This window comes from Selaginella moellendorffii, unplaced genomic scaffold, assembly GCF_000143415.4.
Source record: "Selaginella moellendorffii unplaced genomic scaffold, v1.0 SELMOscaffold_13, whole genome shotgun sequence".
Classification (NCBI taxonomy): domain Eukaryota; kingdom Viridiplantae; phylum Streptophyta; class Lycopodiopsida; order Selaginellales; family Selaginellaceae; genus Selaginella; species Selaginella moellendorffii.
In genome coordinates this window covers 1,397,171-1,410,808 of record NW_003314274.1, presented here as the reverse complement: position 1 = coordinate 1,410,808, position 13,638 = coordinate 1,397,171, and the positions used below count along the sequence as shown (strand labels likewise).

The window sequence follows — 13,638 nt, the reverse complement described above, 5'->3', positions numbered from 1 at the left end:
TCAATGCAAGGCTCTAATAGGAGTAACAATGTAAGAAAACTCTCAATCTCGATAGAAATGTGAATCCAGATGGGAGCTGCAATGAAAGATTTGGAAGATCAAGCCGAGCAAACTCAATATGATATACTTTGAGAAGAAGAAAAACATAGCAATGCAGTTGTGCTAATTAATCTTCCTCTTTTTCGTCTAGGGTGCTTGAAACTAAAGTCTATGAATACTCCCACCACAATGTTCATATGGTTTGCCCACTCCCACTCCCAGTTTATAGGTCACTCTGAATAAAGTCTATAATATGTCTATAGCGATCATACAAAAAACTTTATGGTAGTTTAGAATATCTTTGAAAACTTTAATGAAGAAAATAATAGGGCTATAGCATACGGATATTTGTAACCTGGTGCTAGCCCTAAAAACACAGGAAATTACTTATCCACTATAGCTAAAATATCCAAACATATTTTAGGAGATTCCTTCATCTTGAACTTTTTCTTAATTCATTTGTAACAAAGGTTTTATATAAAATGTTAAGTATCACTACTCTCATGTAAGCCATAACTCAATCAGCTCTAACCTGGATGAACAGATCCATCTCCTTTTTTAGCCCAGCAATTGTTGATACAATTATAAGGAATTACACTGCTTGATTTTGTTGCATGTGGTATAAATCAAAGACAGTCATGTACTTCTGTGGAAAGACACTCTACTAGCCCCACACAAGTACAATCCCATCACAAAAAGACCCATGAGGATTGACATTTACCTAGCAAGAGCGTTTGCAGTTTGGACATTCAATTTGTATAACCTAAGAGGTTATCAGGGAGGATTGGATTATCAGTTTAAATGAAAATATTCCTTTCCATTAAAATTTTAGTTCATTTCATCTCATAGACCGTTTATATAAATTTAAAAAGCTCAGTAAACAAGTTGTATTGGCACAGCTATTGAGCAAGTAAACCCTTGTCTAGTCCAAGTCTTTGAATTCACATCATACGAAAAGCAAACCTTGCTCTTCTTACCTCCTTTGCAAGAGCAAGAAAAGTTGAGAACACTCTCAATTTGCCCAGTAAATCTAAATTCCCCAGCCTCCAAACCCACAACATACTCACTCAGAAATTCAGTCCAGATTTCTTTTACTTCAATATGAACTTCCCAAACCTCCACTCTACCTTTCTTCACCGCATTGAGCACGAGCACGTAGAGTTTGTTGGCCCATGCAGCAACGCAGACACCATCACCAACTTTATCATAGAGATGCGAATAGAAAAACTTGTTGCGTGTCAAGTCATACTGGAGGAGCCACTTTTGATCGCGCGAAGCAGTACAATACACTACACCATCTAGCAGCACCGGGATCGATCCAGGGGCGACGTCCCCTTTGGCAGGAATCCACGCCACCTGGCCGCGAACGAAGGTGTAGAGCGTGCCATCCGAGAACCACACCACAACCTTGTAATCCCCGGGAGGAGAATTCGAAGCGGCAGCAAAGAGGCAGACCCTGGACATGTCCCCAAATCGCAGGTAGGGGATCTCCTCCCACTTGGCCACGAAGGGACTCCCGACAAAGAGCCTCCTTTCCTGCGAGGAGCGCGCCAGGACGAGGCGCTTGTCCTGCGACACTGCGCACAGCCAGTCGGGGACATCCCTCTCCACGTTTTCAAAGTGCTGCGGCGCCCATCGCATCATCACGCCGCTGCTGTCCTGGATCGAATTGCTATCTAGGAAGAGTTTGGCACTGTCCCTGTACGAGCTCCGGAAGCTGGGTGCATCCACCACAGATCTCCACACCTGGCACACACATCTTGCCCTTAGAACACCTGAGAAAGGGAGCCTGCGAAGGATCTCCCTGACTAGCTCCGGCATAAGGCCGGACATCCCTGCCCACGCCCTCTTGCGCGATGCCATAACCCTTTTCTTTTCCCCTAAGGGTTAAGCCGCTTTAATGCAAACTAACAAAAGGTATGAAGTTAAAGTTTTCAAAGATATTTGTTTTGCCTGGTTGCTACAATATTATAGACTTTGGAGATTAGGGTGATCTATAAACTGGGAGACCATATGAACATGGTGGTGGGATTATCCAGCTCTCTGGCTCCATAGAGAGCTGAGTATTTTTCTTCTTCTTGAAGTATACCACATGGAGTTCGCTCAGCCTGATCTTCCAAATCTTTCACTGCGGCTCCCATCTGGATCCGGATTTCTATTGAGATTGAGAGTGTTCTTACATTCTTCCTCCAACCTTTGGAACTGGTCAATGATATCGAGAGACATTAGAGGCTTGCAGCGACATAATCTTTTGGGCTGTGAAACGATTCCTCGTGCTCAGTACATACCCCATCTTGTGAAAAGGCCGAGGTTTCCTTGCTTGTATACCAATGGATTTCAACGATTCTGATGGTCTTTTTCTTTGCAGAGAACCGAAGTCGAAGTCCAATTTAGAGCTTCTTCAAACGGGAACATGAGCGCAATGCTTCCAACGACTTCTGTAAAAATCTGGTTCACTGGTACACTCTTTTTTCTGAAATCTATGTTCTCCAGATATTAACAAGCCTAAAACAGTGATAGTATCTATTCTCTCCAAGTATTCATGGTGAATGCGCATCACTCCATTCAGTCCAGATGTATGGGTCATCTGGTACTAAGTCTTCTGTTTTTTGCTTTATTTTCTTTCTTTCCTTCGTGGAACAGAAATGCATCTGGTCTGTCCAATGCATTGCCATTGCCTCACGCACAAGCCGAGAAATTTACAACGAAGCACAGGAAGTGGAGCAGCAAACTTCTCGTAAGTGGTCCCCGTTCGTTTTTTTGACATCAAAAGGCCGCGAACGCTTTGTATTCCGACCTCAAGGGCGGGCCTCATTTCTCCTTGCAAGCACCAAGTGACGACGTTAATGTATACTCGATTTGCCGAAGTTTTCCATCCCGTGGATGATGCTTTCTTTACAGGGACATATAGGCCATTCTCTTGTGTGAGGGCAAACAAGAGCAAAGGCATTGGCTTTGTGTCCGCCTGAGCAAGAGCCTCAATGCTGCTACGTAGGATCCTCTTCCTAAAGACCTCCTGTCTGCATTCATTTTCTGTTTCTTTCCCTTTTGTTTTGGTGCAATGGTGGGGATATTGCAGCGAGGATGTTCAAAGTAGCTATCTTCTTCTTTTCTAATGGTGTTGAAACCTTTATTGTAAGAAAGAAGAGAGAACGCACTGTTTAATGAGCTTGTTCTGACGCTCCTCTGTTGCAAGACCCCAGAGATTGGAGAGAACGCCAAGGCCGGGACGGCGGCGAAGCTGGAATCCATCTCGATCCAAGAAGGCAACGCCATGGAAGTGGGCTTCGCAGAAGAGGAGCCAGGAGATGGAGACGATGGCGTAGTTTCTTTGCGTTTATATGTAATATAGCTTTCTCATTTTGCTTAATTACGGGGGATGTTTTCTAACAGGGGAAGCGTGTTGTAGAAGCTCCCCAAAATCTTAAAACTAGCCGTTGTAACGAAGAACCCTAGAAATGGGGATGGGGGGCGACGGCGACGGCGACGGCGAGCGCCTTACGGTAAGAAATCTTTCTCGCGCAGCTCCTGATCAGTCTCGCGTCTACAGGATCGTGCCGCTCCAGCGCCGCCAGCGCCGCTGCCAAGGATGGCTCCAGCTCCGCCAGCGCCGCGACCAGGGATGGAATCTGCCGCTCCAGCGCTACCAGAGATGAAATGCGAGGAGCGCTTTAGGGTAAGAATCCTTCTTGCGGAGCTCCTTCAATTCACGCCTGTACAGGACCTTGCCGCTCTCGCGCTACCAGCGCCACTTCCAGAGATGAACCCTGCCACTCCAGCGCTACCAGAGACGGAATGCGAGGACAAGGAGCGCTTTAAGGTAAGAATCCTTCTCACGGAGCTCATGATCAGTTTACTCCTCTACAGGACCCTGCCGCTCTAGCCCTGCCAGCGCCACTGGACCCTGCCGCTCCAGTGCCACCAGTGATGGAATGCGATGACGAGGAGGAGTGCCTTAATGTAAGAAATCCTTCTCACAGAGCTTCTGATCAGTTACGCTTCTACAGGATCTTGTCGCTCTAGTGCTGCCAGCGCCTCCTCCTGCCGCTCCAGTGCCACCAGTGATGGAATGCGATGACGAGGAGGAGCGCCTTAATGTAAGAAATCCTTCTCACAGAGCTTCTGATCAGTTACGCTTCTACAGGATCTTGTCGCTCTAGTGCTGCCAGCGCCTCCTCCTGCCGCTCCAGTGCCACCAGTGATGGAATGCGATGACGAGGAGGAGCGCCTTAATGTAAGAAATCCTTCGCACAGAGCTTCTGATCAGTTACGCCTCTACAGGATCTTGTCGCTCTAGTGCTGCCAGCGCCTCCTCCTGCCGCTCCAGTGCCACCTCCAGAGATCGAGCCTGCCGCTCCTGTGCCACCAGAGTTGGAATGCGACGAGCAAAAGAGGAAACGACCAAGGTTTCTAAAGGGCGAAGCTGTTCCACTTGATGATGCCGATCCAGCTCCACATACCCCAGAGGCTGCTCCACACGCTCCAGAGACTGATGCAGATCCGGCAGCACTACAGCCTCCTCTCCCGGCTGATCTAGCTCCTGTCCTCCCAGCTGAGCCAGTGCTAGTGCCTCCTCCGGCTGCTGCTCTCCTCCCAGCTGAGCCAGTGCTATCGCCTCCTCCGGCTGCTGCTCTCCTCCCAGCTGAGCCAGTGCTATCGCCTCCTCCTGCTGCTGCTCATGCTCATGGAGCTTCTTCATCCACACCCATGGTAATAATTTTGTTTGCGTTTGTCTTTGTATTAGTGTTTTTTGTTCTACCTTGCAGGATGTTTTTAAACTACGTGCATGGAGGCGCCTTCAACTTCGCGGTTTGATTCCTCCCACAGCCCCAGCAGTTGCCCGGGAAATGCCAGAGGTTTTGTTAACATGCTTTGTTTTGCTTTGTTCTTCATTTGCCTTTTCTTAGGTTGGTTTCTGTGTCGAGGACGACGATTGGGAGTGGAAGGTGGACATCAAAGAGCTTTTTGGCTCTTGTTTTCAGTAATTTAGTCCTGGAAAACATTTTACAGCGACTGTACAAAATTTGAGCGCATTTTGACAAGTATAAAACTGTATAAATCAACGACATTCTTGATTTCGCCTGTGATTCTTAAAAACCCTCATTTTTCATTATCTTTTTAGTGCAATCTTTGATCAACTTGAAGTAAAAAAGAAATTCATAAAGAGCTGAGGCAATCGCTACAATTGTGTGTAATGAGAAATGTTCTAGCTTCTCAAGGACACTCTCATCAACAACTCTAACGGCTTTAATGTTTGTCCATTGTCTTTAGACAATGTAGGTTGAACCTTCGACTTTTGTACTTTTGGCAAATGATTTAATACTTAAGGTGTTTGCTTCATAAATATAAATTTTCAGAAGAATGCTTAATTTAAATTTACAAAGGAATAAATTATTTCTAGTGTTTTATTCAAACCTATTTATTATATTATCGCTGTTCAATTAATATTAAAATGTCTATAAAGGAAATTGCCAACTTTCAAAAAATATATTTCTAGGGTTAGGGCTTTGGTGATGACTCTCCCCATGATGAATTCCGTAGCCGCTCTGGCGGCCGAGCAGAAGGCCGCACAAGCGAATCGCGAGGCTAGAATCTCAGCGCGGAGGCAGCGCATTGCAAATAGGCTGCTTGCCCTGCAGTCAAGCCAAGCGACACAGCGTGAGCATTTCCTTGATCTCTCAGCATTCTTTGGAGTACAAAAGTTTCCCAGGGCCCAAGACACATACGGATGAGAAAGAAGCCGGCCCGGCTCTCATGCAACTCTCATCGAGCTTGCAAAATCTCTCATTCTTGAAGGTAGCTTCGTTTTATATTTGGGGCTTCTGGCTTTGATCTTTCTTACCTTTGAAGCTGCGTACACAAGCTTGCAGAAAAACTTGGCGAACGAATTAAATTACATCCGGGTATCAGTGGATGACGAGCAGTGCAATCATCAGGAATGCGATCGTCAAAGATTGCAGGTTAGATTTTTTTTAGCTCTTTTATTAGATAGATGAAAAACCACTCAACTGTAGCTTAACATCGTAGGAACTTCGCCAAGCGCAAGAAGAGGTTGAAATGTCGTGTGAGCAGCAAAATCAAGTATTAGCTGCAAGGTGGGATGCCATACTTGCGCTTGAGGTTCCTCAACAAATCGCTGAGCAGCTGGAAAATCAACGAAAGGTCTGTAAAATCTTCACCTTCAAACCTTTTCCTCTCTGGAATTTATCTGATTAGTGCAGGCTTGCAACCAAGTACTTGAAACTAAAGATAAACTTGCCGAGAAGATCAAAGAAGTCCTATTGCTCAAGACAGAAGAATACAACCTTGCGTGTATCCAACAAACCAAAGACGTCGATATGCTGGTGCTTGCCATGGGAAAGCAGGTTGTCAATCTCACAGCAGCTTATATCAGGGAGTTTCACGAGATCGAGAGCGCATTTCTTGTCCAGCGTTGGGAGCTCATCCAAAGGTAAACGAGCTTTCGACTTTTACTGACCAAGTGAAAGAACGTTGCCTTCGTTTGCAGCAAAAAGGCAGAGATAGAAGGCTTGATAAAAAAGATGCGAGCCATGGAAGCGCAGTTTCAGGAGAGCTTGTACGCTCGGGGGGACGAGTACTCGGCCGCGCTGGATGAAACTCGACTCCAGGACTCGGAGGATTACAACCTTCTGAAAGTGAAGCTCGAGACGGACGTCCAGATTCTGGAGCAGCACCTCGAGTCGATGCAGGCAGCATATCAGATGAACACCGAGAAGCTCGACTACAACTATCGCGTTCTGATTGAGCGCGAGAACGACAACTACGTGACGGCAGGCCAGCAGAAACGCAAGCTGACGAAACTGAGAGACATCCAGACCAACTTGAAAACCAAGCACGCGGAGCTGGAGCGCAAGTTTAAGTGGCAGAACGCGAAGCTTGCGGACGATTACGCTCGAGTGACCAAGCTGCTGCAAGACTTGCAGAGCAAAGAACAGGAGCTCACGGCTGGACACGAGTACCAGTTTCTCAAGTTTTATGCGATGCATCAACACTGCCTGGCAGTTCTCGTCAGCAAAGTTCTCCAGGTACTCAAATTCATCACAGTTTCATCACAGCTTTTTGGAGTAACTCACTTTCTTTTGCAAACAGGCTGACCAATATATTCATGAGCAGCACCTTGGGTGGAAGTGGCATCCTCCCGATCCTCAGCTCTTCATAGACTTGGCTTCTCCAGGCCCGGTGGAGGCTGAGAGTGACAGTGCAAACATGCCAAGTACCCCCGAGGCTGGTCTCGCCGAGAGCATAACTCTCGCAGTCGATAAACCAATGCTGGATATGCTGTGTAGCGAGCTCGCGTTTATCCTGGACGAGGAAGCCCAGAAGCTAGACGCGGGCCTTGAGATGGACGACCAGAGCTTCGTGAGGAGCATTGCGATCCTCCAGGCACTGGGCATATCAAGTGGAATAACTCTGGACAAGCTCAGGAAATTCGTGACGACCGCGGCAGGGAGGATGATACAGAAGGAGACTGTTATTCCGAGATTGCAGGAGTTTTTGATCGAGAACAAGGCCGAGGCTCTCGTTCCAAAGCTGCAAGTTGGAGGAAGGAGAACGCCGGTTGAGAGGCCCAAAGAGAAAGAAATCAAAGTTACCGAGGAGGAGGAAAAGTGGAGAAAGTTCGCCAAAGTCATAAGTCCCAAGGTGGTTCACGTATGGCCGGCTCTGGACATCGCCATGCTCAAGTATAATCACGTCCTCAAGGATCGGTAAGCTCAGTCATAAAACACTTCTACCAAGCTACTAATCCCCTGTTTCATCAAGAGCAGTGTCGTCGTAGCTCGGGAGATCCAATCGCTCCGTTGGCAGAACGAAGAACTGAAAAGAATGCTCAAGCTTTGCTTGTCGTCGAAGGTTTGCATAGTCTTCTTATTTCCAAAATTTTTGTGACTGTGACTCGCATTATCTCAGGCACACGAGGAGCTTCACGTACCTACAACAATGGTCGCCGGCCGATAGTGGAGATCGTTTCGAAACTACGCAAAGCCTTCCCATTCCTGGAGAAACTCGGCCAGGTATGCCTCCATAAACTCGTGCCGCTTTTCTGCCCGGTTGCGACCAGCCTGTTTGATACAATAAGAGAAAGCCTTCGTCAGTGAGTGGCATTCACGCCAGAGAAGTCTCTACCTCAGTCTTCATGAGATCCTTGAGCTTCAATAGTTTCTCGTAGAAATGGTTGATCATCGTGTGCCGGCGGTCTTTCCTGGTATACTCCTCCTTAGTCATCCCGTCCAAAACTGGTAGGATGGATGCATCGTGAAGTATGTGATTCCTGCTGCCACCATACGTGAAGCATCGAGCAATTCCTAGACAGGCCAACAATGAAGATCAGTCATTCTCTTTTTCTTCCGCGAAAAGTTCTTACCGATTGCTCCAATTGCATCCAGTCGATCAGCGTCTTGGACGACAGCAAGCTCCGGGCTTTGACCCACTGCTCCATTTGCAAGTTGTTCCTTAAAACCTGCTATTCTTCTATGAGTATATGAAACTCGCAGTGAGAAGAACCAACCCATGGATTTTATGATCGAGAGGACCCTGTGCTTCGTATCGTTGTCAAAACCTTCGTTGTCCAGGAATTCCTTGGCACGGTTTTGCTCGGAGCTAGAGACCAGCAGCGGTGAATTTTGGAATTCTCGCATAGATGATACTGTACCTCTCGACATACTTGTGATCGTCTGGAAGAACAAAGAGAGACGATCCAATGAAAGGAGGAAGTATTTCTTACCGACATCGTGAAGAAGCGCCGCCAATTCGATCTGTGTCACAGCATTGCGATCGAGCATAGTAATCGAACAAAGAAGAAGCTCAAATTCCTACTCACAACGCTCAAAGAAGAATCGCTCGTCAATCCCTCCTCCTTCGCGAGCTCCAGCGCCAGATTGCGCACCCGGATTACGTGCGAGGAATCGTGAGACGCGTCGTTCTTGGACATGATCTCGCGCACAAATCGCTCGGCAGAAGAATGCGCCATAGCTCTAGGGTAGTAGAGAGCTTTCTTCCTGATGAGCCCTAGAGCAAGCGTTCTAGAGAACGCCAGTGACGCCGTCGAGATTATTAGGTCTTCCAAGACGCTCGCCGACGCCAAGATCGCGCACGCTGCCGTCCTCTCCGACCCGCGCCATGGATCCAGCACGCTCATGCGCAATCTCCTCATCCAGATGCACGCGCGGTGTGGTAATCTCGGCGTGGCTCGGCAGATCTTCACCGACACGGCCGCCAAGGACCGATTCTCCTGGAATTTCATCATCGCAGCCTATGCCAATGCCGGGCATCTCCAGGAAGCGCAGGATTTGCTCGATTCCATGCCGCATTGGGATATGATCGCGAGCACGATCATGCTCGCTGCGTATGCCAAGCGTGGCCGTCTCGGTCGAGCGAGAAAGGCTTTCGATGCGATGCCGGTGCACGACCAGATCACATGGAATGTGATGGTCTCGGCGTATTCCCAGGCCGGGGAGATTCAAGAATCCAGGGATTTCTTCCGGAGGATGCCGTCGCGGACGCTCGTCTCGTGGACGAGCATGCTGTGCGCGTGCTCGCAGGTCGGGGAGCTCCAAGAATCGATGGCTCTCTTCCAGGGCATGCCGATGAGAGACCTCATCGCGTGGAATGCGATGCTAGCCGCGTTCTCGGCCGCTGGAAATCTCCAAGAATCAAAGATGATCTTCGACGCCATGCCGGAGTGGGATCTGGCGTCCTGGACGGCGCTCCTCTCGGCCCTCTCCCAGGGAAATCACCGCCTCGACGAAGCGGAAGCTATCTTCTCCTCGATGCCGCTCCACGACTCCATCGCCCGGGCCGCCATGATCGACGCCTACGCGCTGAGCGACCGCCTGGATCTCGCGCAGGGATTCTTCGAGCGAATGCCGGAGAAAGATCTCGTCTCCTCCGCTGCTCTCCTCGCCGCCTACGCGCTCCACTCCAGATTCCAAGACTCGATCGCGATCTTCGAGAGCATGCCGGAGTGCGATCTCGTCACTTGGGCCACTACGATCACGTCGTTTGGTAGAATCGGCGACGTATCATCCGCCAAGAAGCTCTTCGATCGCATGCCAGAGAGAGACCAGGTATCGTGGAACACAATGCTTAGCGCATATGCCCATAATGGGCATTTGGAGCTCGCCAATTGCTTGTTCCAGGGAATGCCCCAGCACGACCGGATCACTCTAACGGAGGTACTCTACGCGTACGGAAGTGGTGGCCACGTCGACGAAGCCATGCGCTTGTTCTCCTTGATGCCGTACGTGGACACAGTGGCCTGGAACATCATTCTCATAGCGCATGCCCACCACGGGCATCCTTCGCGCGTGGAGGAGCTCTTCTATCAGATGCCCGAGTGGAATAGCTTCTCGTGGAACGTCATGCTCTCTACGTACGCTCACAAAGGATGTTTCGAGCGAGCGTTGGGGGTCTTCGAGACGATGCCGGAGAAGAATCTGGTGTCTTGGAACTGCATGTTTTCGGGATTTGCGAGCAGCGGGCATTTTGATGAAGCGCTGGAGGTTCTAGGGGCGATGTTACTGGAAGCTGTGGAGCCGGACGAGATCACGTTTACGAGCGTGGTTCTTGGGTGCAGTCACGTAGGTGATGCGGAGGTGGCGAGGGATTTTTTCCGGGGCATGAAGCTGGATCACGGGCTGGATCCCACGAAGCAGCAGTACGGTTGCATGGTCAACTTGCTTGGCCGTGCGGGGTACGTTGGCTATGCGGAAGATCTCGTCAGAAACATGCCTTATGTTCCTGATGGACGAGAGTGGGCTTGCTTGCTTGGGTCGGTGCAAACAAGTGAGAAGAAAGGTTTGAAAGGCGGAGCTGCGAGGAAGGCACTGGATTTGGAGCCTAGAAGCGGTGCATCGTATGTTCTTTTGGCGAACAACTGCTTCCAAGTCGACTAGAAGCACAGGTTCGTGTTTTACTTTTTTTTTTCTTGTTTTTTTTGGGTTTGACTTTGTCTGGAGAAGGCAGAAAGTCAGGCAGTAACCTTTTGAATTCCTTTTTCTTTTCTAGATACGGGCTTGCTATAGGAGCACTGGCTCCGAGCTATTGACAAAGAATGGCTGCTTTTTGGGTACTATTGGTCTTTGGCGCTCTGGTCGCGGCAAATGACGAACATCAGCCTCTGTCCAAGATTTCGATTCACAGGTCTGCTGTTCGGCTTCAATCTTCGGCCAGTATCACCGCTTCTCCACAAGTGCTTGGTCTCAAGGTACCTTTTTCTCGCTTCTTGCTTGTGCAAAGTTTGATATGTTTGTTCTTCCAGGGCGTAAACGTAGACAATGTGAGAGTTATCTTTCAAATGCCAATTGGAGCCTCGAGCTCTGACTGGATTGGTGTATTTTCACCGTCCAATTTCAGCTCCAAACTGTGCTTGAGTGATCAGCTGGGTGAAGAACCGAGGTTGTGCAATGCGCCAATCAAGGTGAGCAGCAGTTTTTTGTTCTGTCGTTTATCGCTGTGTTTTTTTCTTTGACAGTATCAGTTTGCCAACATGTCGGACTCTCAATACGCCATGAGTGGACGGGGGGAACTTACGTTTCGACTCATAAACCAGCGTCAAGATTTTGCTTTCGGATTGTTCAGCGGCTACCTTGACAAGGTAAACCTGTTATTCTTTAATGATCCAACTGTTGCATTTTTTTGCATGCAGCCAGTTCTCGTGGCTGTTTCACAACCTGTCGCCTTCAAGAACCCCAAAGCTCCAGTTTCCCCGAGACTGGCTCTAGGCAAGGATTGGAATGAGGTAATCCAATAGTTTGTGTGACATCACTTTCTAAAGGTCTGACATCAGATGACTGTTACTTGGACGAGTGGATATTCTATTTCTGAAGCAAAGCCTTTTGTTCTTTGGGGTCCAGAAGATGAGAAATACGCTTTTCGTGCTCCAGCCTCCACCCTCACCTTCACTCAAAAGGATATGTGCGGTATGGAATTTTCTTGCGTTTGCGATTTGCTTAGTGGTATTCGGCCAGGTGCACCAGCAAATACAGTCGGCTGGCGTGATCCTGGCTACATCCATACAAGCTACCTCAAGAATCTCTGGCCTAGCACAACGTATACACTTTCTTTTTTAGAGTTTCTCTCCCCTAAGTTTCTCCTTTTCTTTCTTGCTTTCTCTCAGGTACTTTTATAAGATTGCTCACAAGTTGAAGAGCGGGGACACCGTTTACGGTCCTGAGAATCATTTCATGTCATCTCCAGCTCCAGGACAAGATTCCTTGCAACGAGTTGTCATATTTGGTGACATGGGAAAGGTGCGTATTTTCGTGAACCAAAAACAAAATACTGAGTTTCCTTACTGGCAGGGTGAACGGGACTTGTCGAACGAGTACAGTGACTATCAACCTGGTGCGCTGAACACGACGGATCGCCTGAACGAGGATCTTGACAACATCGATATGGTTTTCCATATCGGTGACATCACTTACTCCGATGGATATCTTTCCCAGTGGGATCAGTTCACGGAGCAGATTGAGAAAATTTCTTCACGAGTGCCATACATGATTGCCAGGTTTCTGGCATTGGTTTGATTGCTCTTGTCCCACTCCACTGACGTTTAACTCCATGCAGTGGAAACCATGAAAGGGATTGGCCTCTCTCCGGCTCGTTTTACAACGTTACAGATTCCGGTGGTGAATGTGGTGTTCCAGCTCAAACAGTGTTCAACATGCCAGCGAAAAATAGAGCCAAATTTTGGCAAGTGTTTGTTTTTTCCATGTGTACTTTCTGTTTTACTCTGGATTGCGTCTGCAGGTATTCAGCTGACTACGGAATGTTTCGTTTTTGTGTTGCCGACTCCGAGAATGACTGGCAGGAAGGCAGCGAGCAGTATAAATTCATAGAGGAGTGCTTGTCGAGCGTGGACAGGCAAAAGCAACCATGGCTCATCTTCATCGCACACCGTGTTCTTGGCTACTCGTCGGGGTGGTTCTACGCCACACAAGGCACCTTCGCAGAGGCCATGGCCAGAGAAACATTCCAAAAGCTCTGGCAGAAGTACAAAGTGGACCTCGCATTCTATGGTCACCTCCACCATTACGAACGAACTTGCACCGTCTATCAGGTACTCCCGAGCAGTGTAAGGTCTCACCTCGTCACATCATTTCTTACAGAACCAATGCGTGGGGAAGGAAACCGAGAACTACTCCGGGAAGTTCAACGCGACAATTCACCTGGTAGTCGGCGGTGCCGGCGCTCACTTGGCAGACTTCACGCCGATCAACACGACATGGAGCCTAGTCCGCGACAGAGACTACGGTTTCGGCAAGCTGACCGCGTTCGATCACTCGACTCTCCTGTTCGAGTACAAAAAGAGCAGCAGCGGCGATGTCTACGACAAGTTTTGGATCAAACGCGAGTACATGGACGTGCTGGGCTGTGATACTCTCCGAAACTGTCCAGAGGTGGCGCTGGGGCGGTGACGCTGAGGAGAAAATTCTACTCACAAGGTACAATTTTTCTTTCCATGCTACAAACGTGATAAGAATGATAAAGAAATTGTGCCAAGAGACTTGCTTTAAATGGATCTCGGCCTCTCGCCCCGACAAAGGTTCCAGTCACAGGAGAAGTAATGTACTAATGTTT

General features: G+C 48.5%; 6 protein-coding genes across 10 annotated transcripts; 4 read left to right on the top strand and 2 right to left on the bottom strand.

The window, feature by feature from the left end:
- Positions 1-871: 871 nt before the first annotated feature.
- LOC9646054 lies at positions 872-1,905 on the bottom strand. The gene has a single exon (XM_024674863.1). The coding sequence runs from the start codon at positions 1,900-1,902 to the stop codon at positions 913-915; it is 990 nt and encodes a 329-aa protein (XP_024530631.1). The 5' UTR covers positions 1,903-1,905; the 3' UTR covers positions 872-912.
- A 1,450-nt stretch (positions 1,906-3,355) lies between these two features.
- On the top strand, positions 3,356-5,121 carry LOC9646053 (vegetative cell wall protein gp1). Its single transcript, XM_002969966.2, has 9 exons — positions 3,356-3,542; positions 3,590-3,715; positions 3,761-3,859; positions 3,907-3,999; positions 4,047-4,136; positions 4,184-4,273; positions 4,321-4,749; positions 4,806-4,895; positions 4,947-5,121. The coding sequence occupies exons 1-9, from the start codon at positions 3,498-3,500 to the stop codon at positions 5,022-5,024; spliced, it is 1,140 nt and encodes a 379-aa protein (XP_002970012.1). The 5' UTR covers positions 3,356-3,497; the 3' UTR covers positions 5,025-5,121.
- Positions 5,122-5,550: 429 nt separating this feature from the next.
- Positions 5,551-8,061, top strand: LOC9645383 (dynein regulatory complex protein 1). Of its 2 annotated transcripts, XM_002969965.2 has the most exons (9): positions 5,551-5,697; positions 5,750-5,835; positions 5,910-5,999; positions 6,067-6,201; positions 6,261-6,490; positions 6,548-7,085; positions 7,150-7,766; positions 7,827-7,911; positions 7,969-8,061. In XM_002969965.2, exons 1-9 carry the CDS (start codon positions 5,553-5,555, stop codon positions 8,014-8,016), a joined length of 1,974 nt encoding a protein of 657 aa, XP_002970011.2. In that variant the 5' UTR covers positions 5,551-5,552; the 3' UTR covers positions 8,017-8,061. The 2 variants fall into 2 exon arrangements, with proteins under 2 accessions (XP_002970011.2, XP_024530588.1); XM_024674820.1 differs by lacking the exons at positions 5,551-5,697; positions 5,750-5,835 and having other exon boundaries at positions 5,912-5,999; positions 6,054-6,201.
- On the bottom strand, positions 7,900-9,209 carry LOC9646052 (uncharacterized protein YpgQ). 2 transcript variants are annotated; one of them, XM_002969709.2, is made up of 7 exons: positions 8,879-9,209; positions 8,783-8,813; positions 8,711-8,732; positions 8,567-8,658; positions 8,423-8,518; positions 8,185-8,363; positions 7,900-8,120 (listed from the first exon to the last, which is right to left on the bottom strand). In XM_002969709.2, the coding sequence occupies exons 1-7, from the start codon at positions 9,194-9,196 to the stop codon at positions 8,034-8,036; spliced, it is 825 nt and encodes a 274-aa protein (XP_002969755.2). In that variant the 5' UTR covers positions 9,197-9,209; the 3' UTR covers positions 7,900-8,033. The 2 variants fall into 2 exon arrangements, with proteins under 2 accessions (XP_002969755.2, XP_024530592.1); XM_024674824.1 differs by having other exon boundaries at positions 8,567-8,813.
- LOC112346307 (pentatricopeptide repeat-containing protein At4g02750-like) lies at positions 9,195-10,952 on the top strand. The gene has a single exon (XM_024674958.1). The coding sequence runs from the start codon at positions 9,195-9,197 to the stop codon at positions 10,950-10,952; it is 1,758 nt and encodes a 585-aa protein (XP_024530726.1).
- LOC9646051 (probable inactive purple acid phosphatase 27) lies at positions 10,851-13,613 on the top strand. 3 transcript variants are annotated; one of them, XM_024674823.1, is made up of 12 exons: positions 10,851-10,960; positions 11,065-11,263; positions 11,318-11,476; positions 11,531-11,653; positions 11,705-11,797; positions 11,846-11,978; positions 12,027-12,108; positions 12,176-12,308; positions 12,360-12,565; positions 12,625-12,750; positions 12,808-13,117; positions 13,167-13,613. In XM_024674823.1, the coding sequence occupies exons 2-12, from the start codon at positions 11,111-11,113 to the stop codon at positions 13,473-13,475; spliced, it is 1,827 nt and encodes a 608-aa protein (XP_024530591.1). In that variant the 5' UTR covers positions 10,851-10,960; positions 11,065-11,110; the 3' UTR covers positions 13,476-13,613. The 3 variants fall into 3 exon arrangements, with proteins under 3 accessions (XP_024530591.1, XP_024530589.1, XP_024530590.1); XM_024674821.1 differs by having other exon boundaries at positions 12,176-12,565; XM_024674822.1 differs by having other exon boundaries at positions 11,531-11,797.
- Positions 13,614-13,638: the final 25 nt, after the last annotated feature.

Bases quoted from the DNA above. Each gene is read 5' to 3' on its own strand.
- LOC112346307 (XM_024674958.1), top strand. From the start codon at position 9,195: ATGCGCAATCTCCTCATCCAGATGCACGCGCGGTGTGGTAATCTCGGC.
- LOC9646053 (XM_002969966.2), top strand. From the start codon at position 3,498: ATGGGGATGGGGGGCGACGGCGACGGCGACGGCGAGCGCCTTACG. The intron at 3,716-3,760 runs GTAAGAATCCTT...ACGCCTGTACAG, and splicing joins AATGCGAGGAGCGCTTTAGG to GACCTTGCCGCTCTCGCGCT. The intron at 4,137-4,183 runs GTAAGAAATCCT...ACGCTTCTACAG, and splicing joins ACGAGGAGGAGCGCCTTAAT to GATCTTGTCGCTCTAGTGCT.
- LOC9646054 (XM_024674863.1), bottom strand. From the start codon at position 1,902: ATGGCATCGCGCAAGAGGGCGTGGGCAGGGATGTCCGGCCTTATGCCG.
- LOC9645383 (XM_002969965.2), top strand. From the start codon at position 5,553: ATGACTCTCCCCATGATGAATTCCGTAGCCGCTCTGGCGGCCGAGCAG. The intron at 6,000-6,066 runs GTTAGATTTTTT...TTAACATCGTAG, and splicing joins GCGATCGTCAAAGATTGCAG to GAACTTCGCCAAGCGCAAGA. The intron at 6,202-6,260 runs GTCTGTAAAATC...TGATTAGTGCAG, and splicing joins AGCTGGAAAATCAACGAAAG to GCTTGCAACCAAGTACTTGA.
- LOC9646052 (XM_024674824.1), bottom strand. From the start codon at position 9,196: ATGAGCGTGCTGGATCCATGGCGCGGGTCGGAGAGGACGGCAGCGTGC. The intron at 8,814-8,878 runs GTGAGTAGGAAT...GCTGTGACACAG, and splicing joins GCGATTCTTCTTTGAGCGTT to ATCGAATTGGCGGCGCTTCT. The intron at 8,121-8,184 runs GTAGAGACTTCT...TGTATCAAACAG, and splicing joins AGGATCTCATGAAGACTGAG to GCTGGTCGCAACCGGGCAGA.
- LOC9646051 (XM_024674821.1), top strand. From the start codon at position 11,111: ATGGCTGCTTTTTGGGTACTATTGGTCTTTGGCGCTCTGGTCGCGGCA. The intron at 11,477-11,530 runs GTGAGCAGCAGT...TTTCTTTGACAG, and splicing joins TGTGCAATGCGCCAATCAAG to TATCAGTTTGCCAACATGTC. The intron at 11,654-11,704 runs GTAAACCTGTTA...TTTTGCATGCAG, and splicing joins TCAGCGGCTACCTTGACAAG to CCAGTTCTCGTGGCTGTTTC.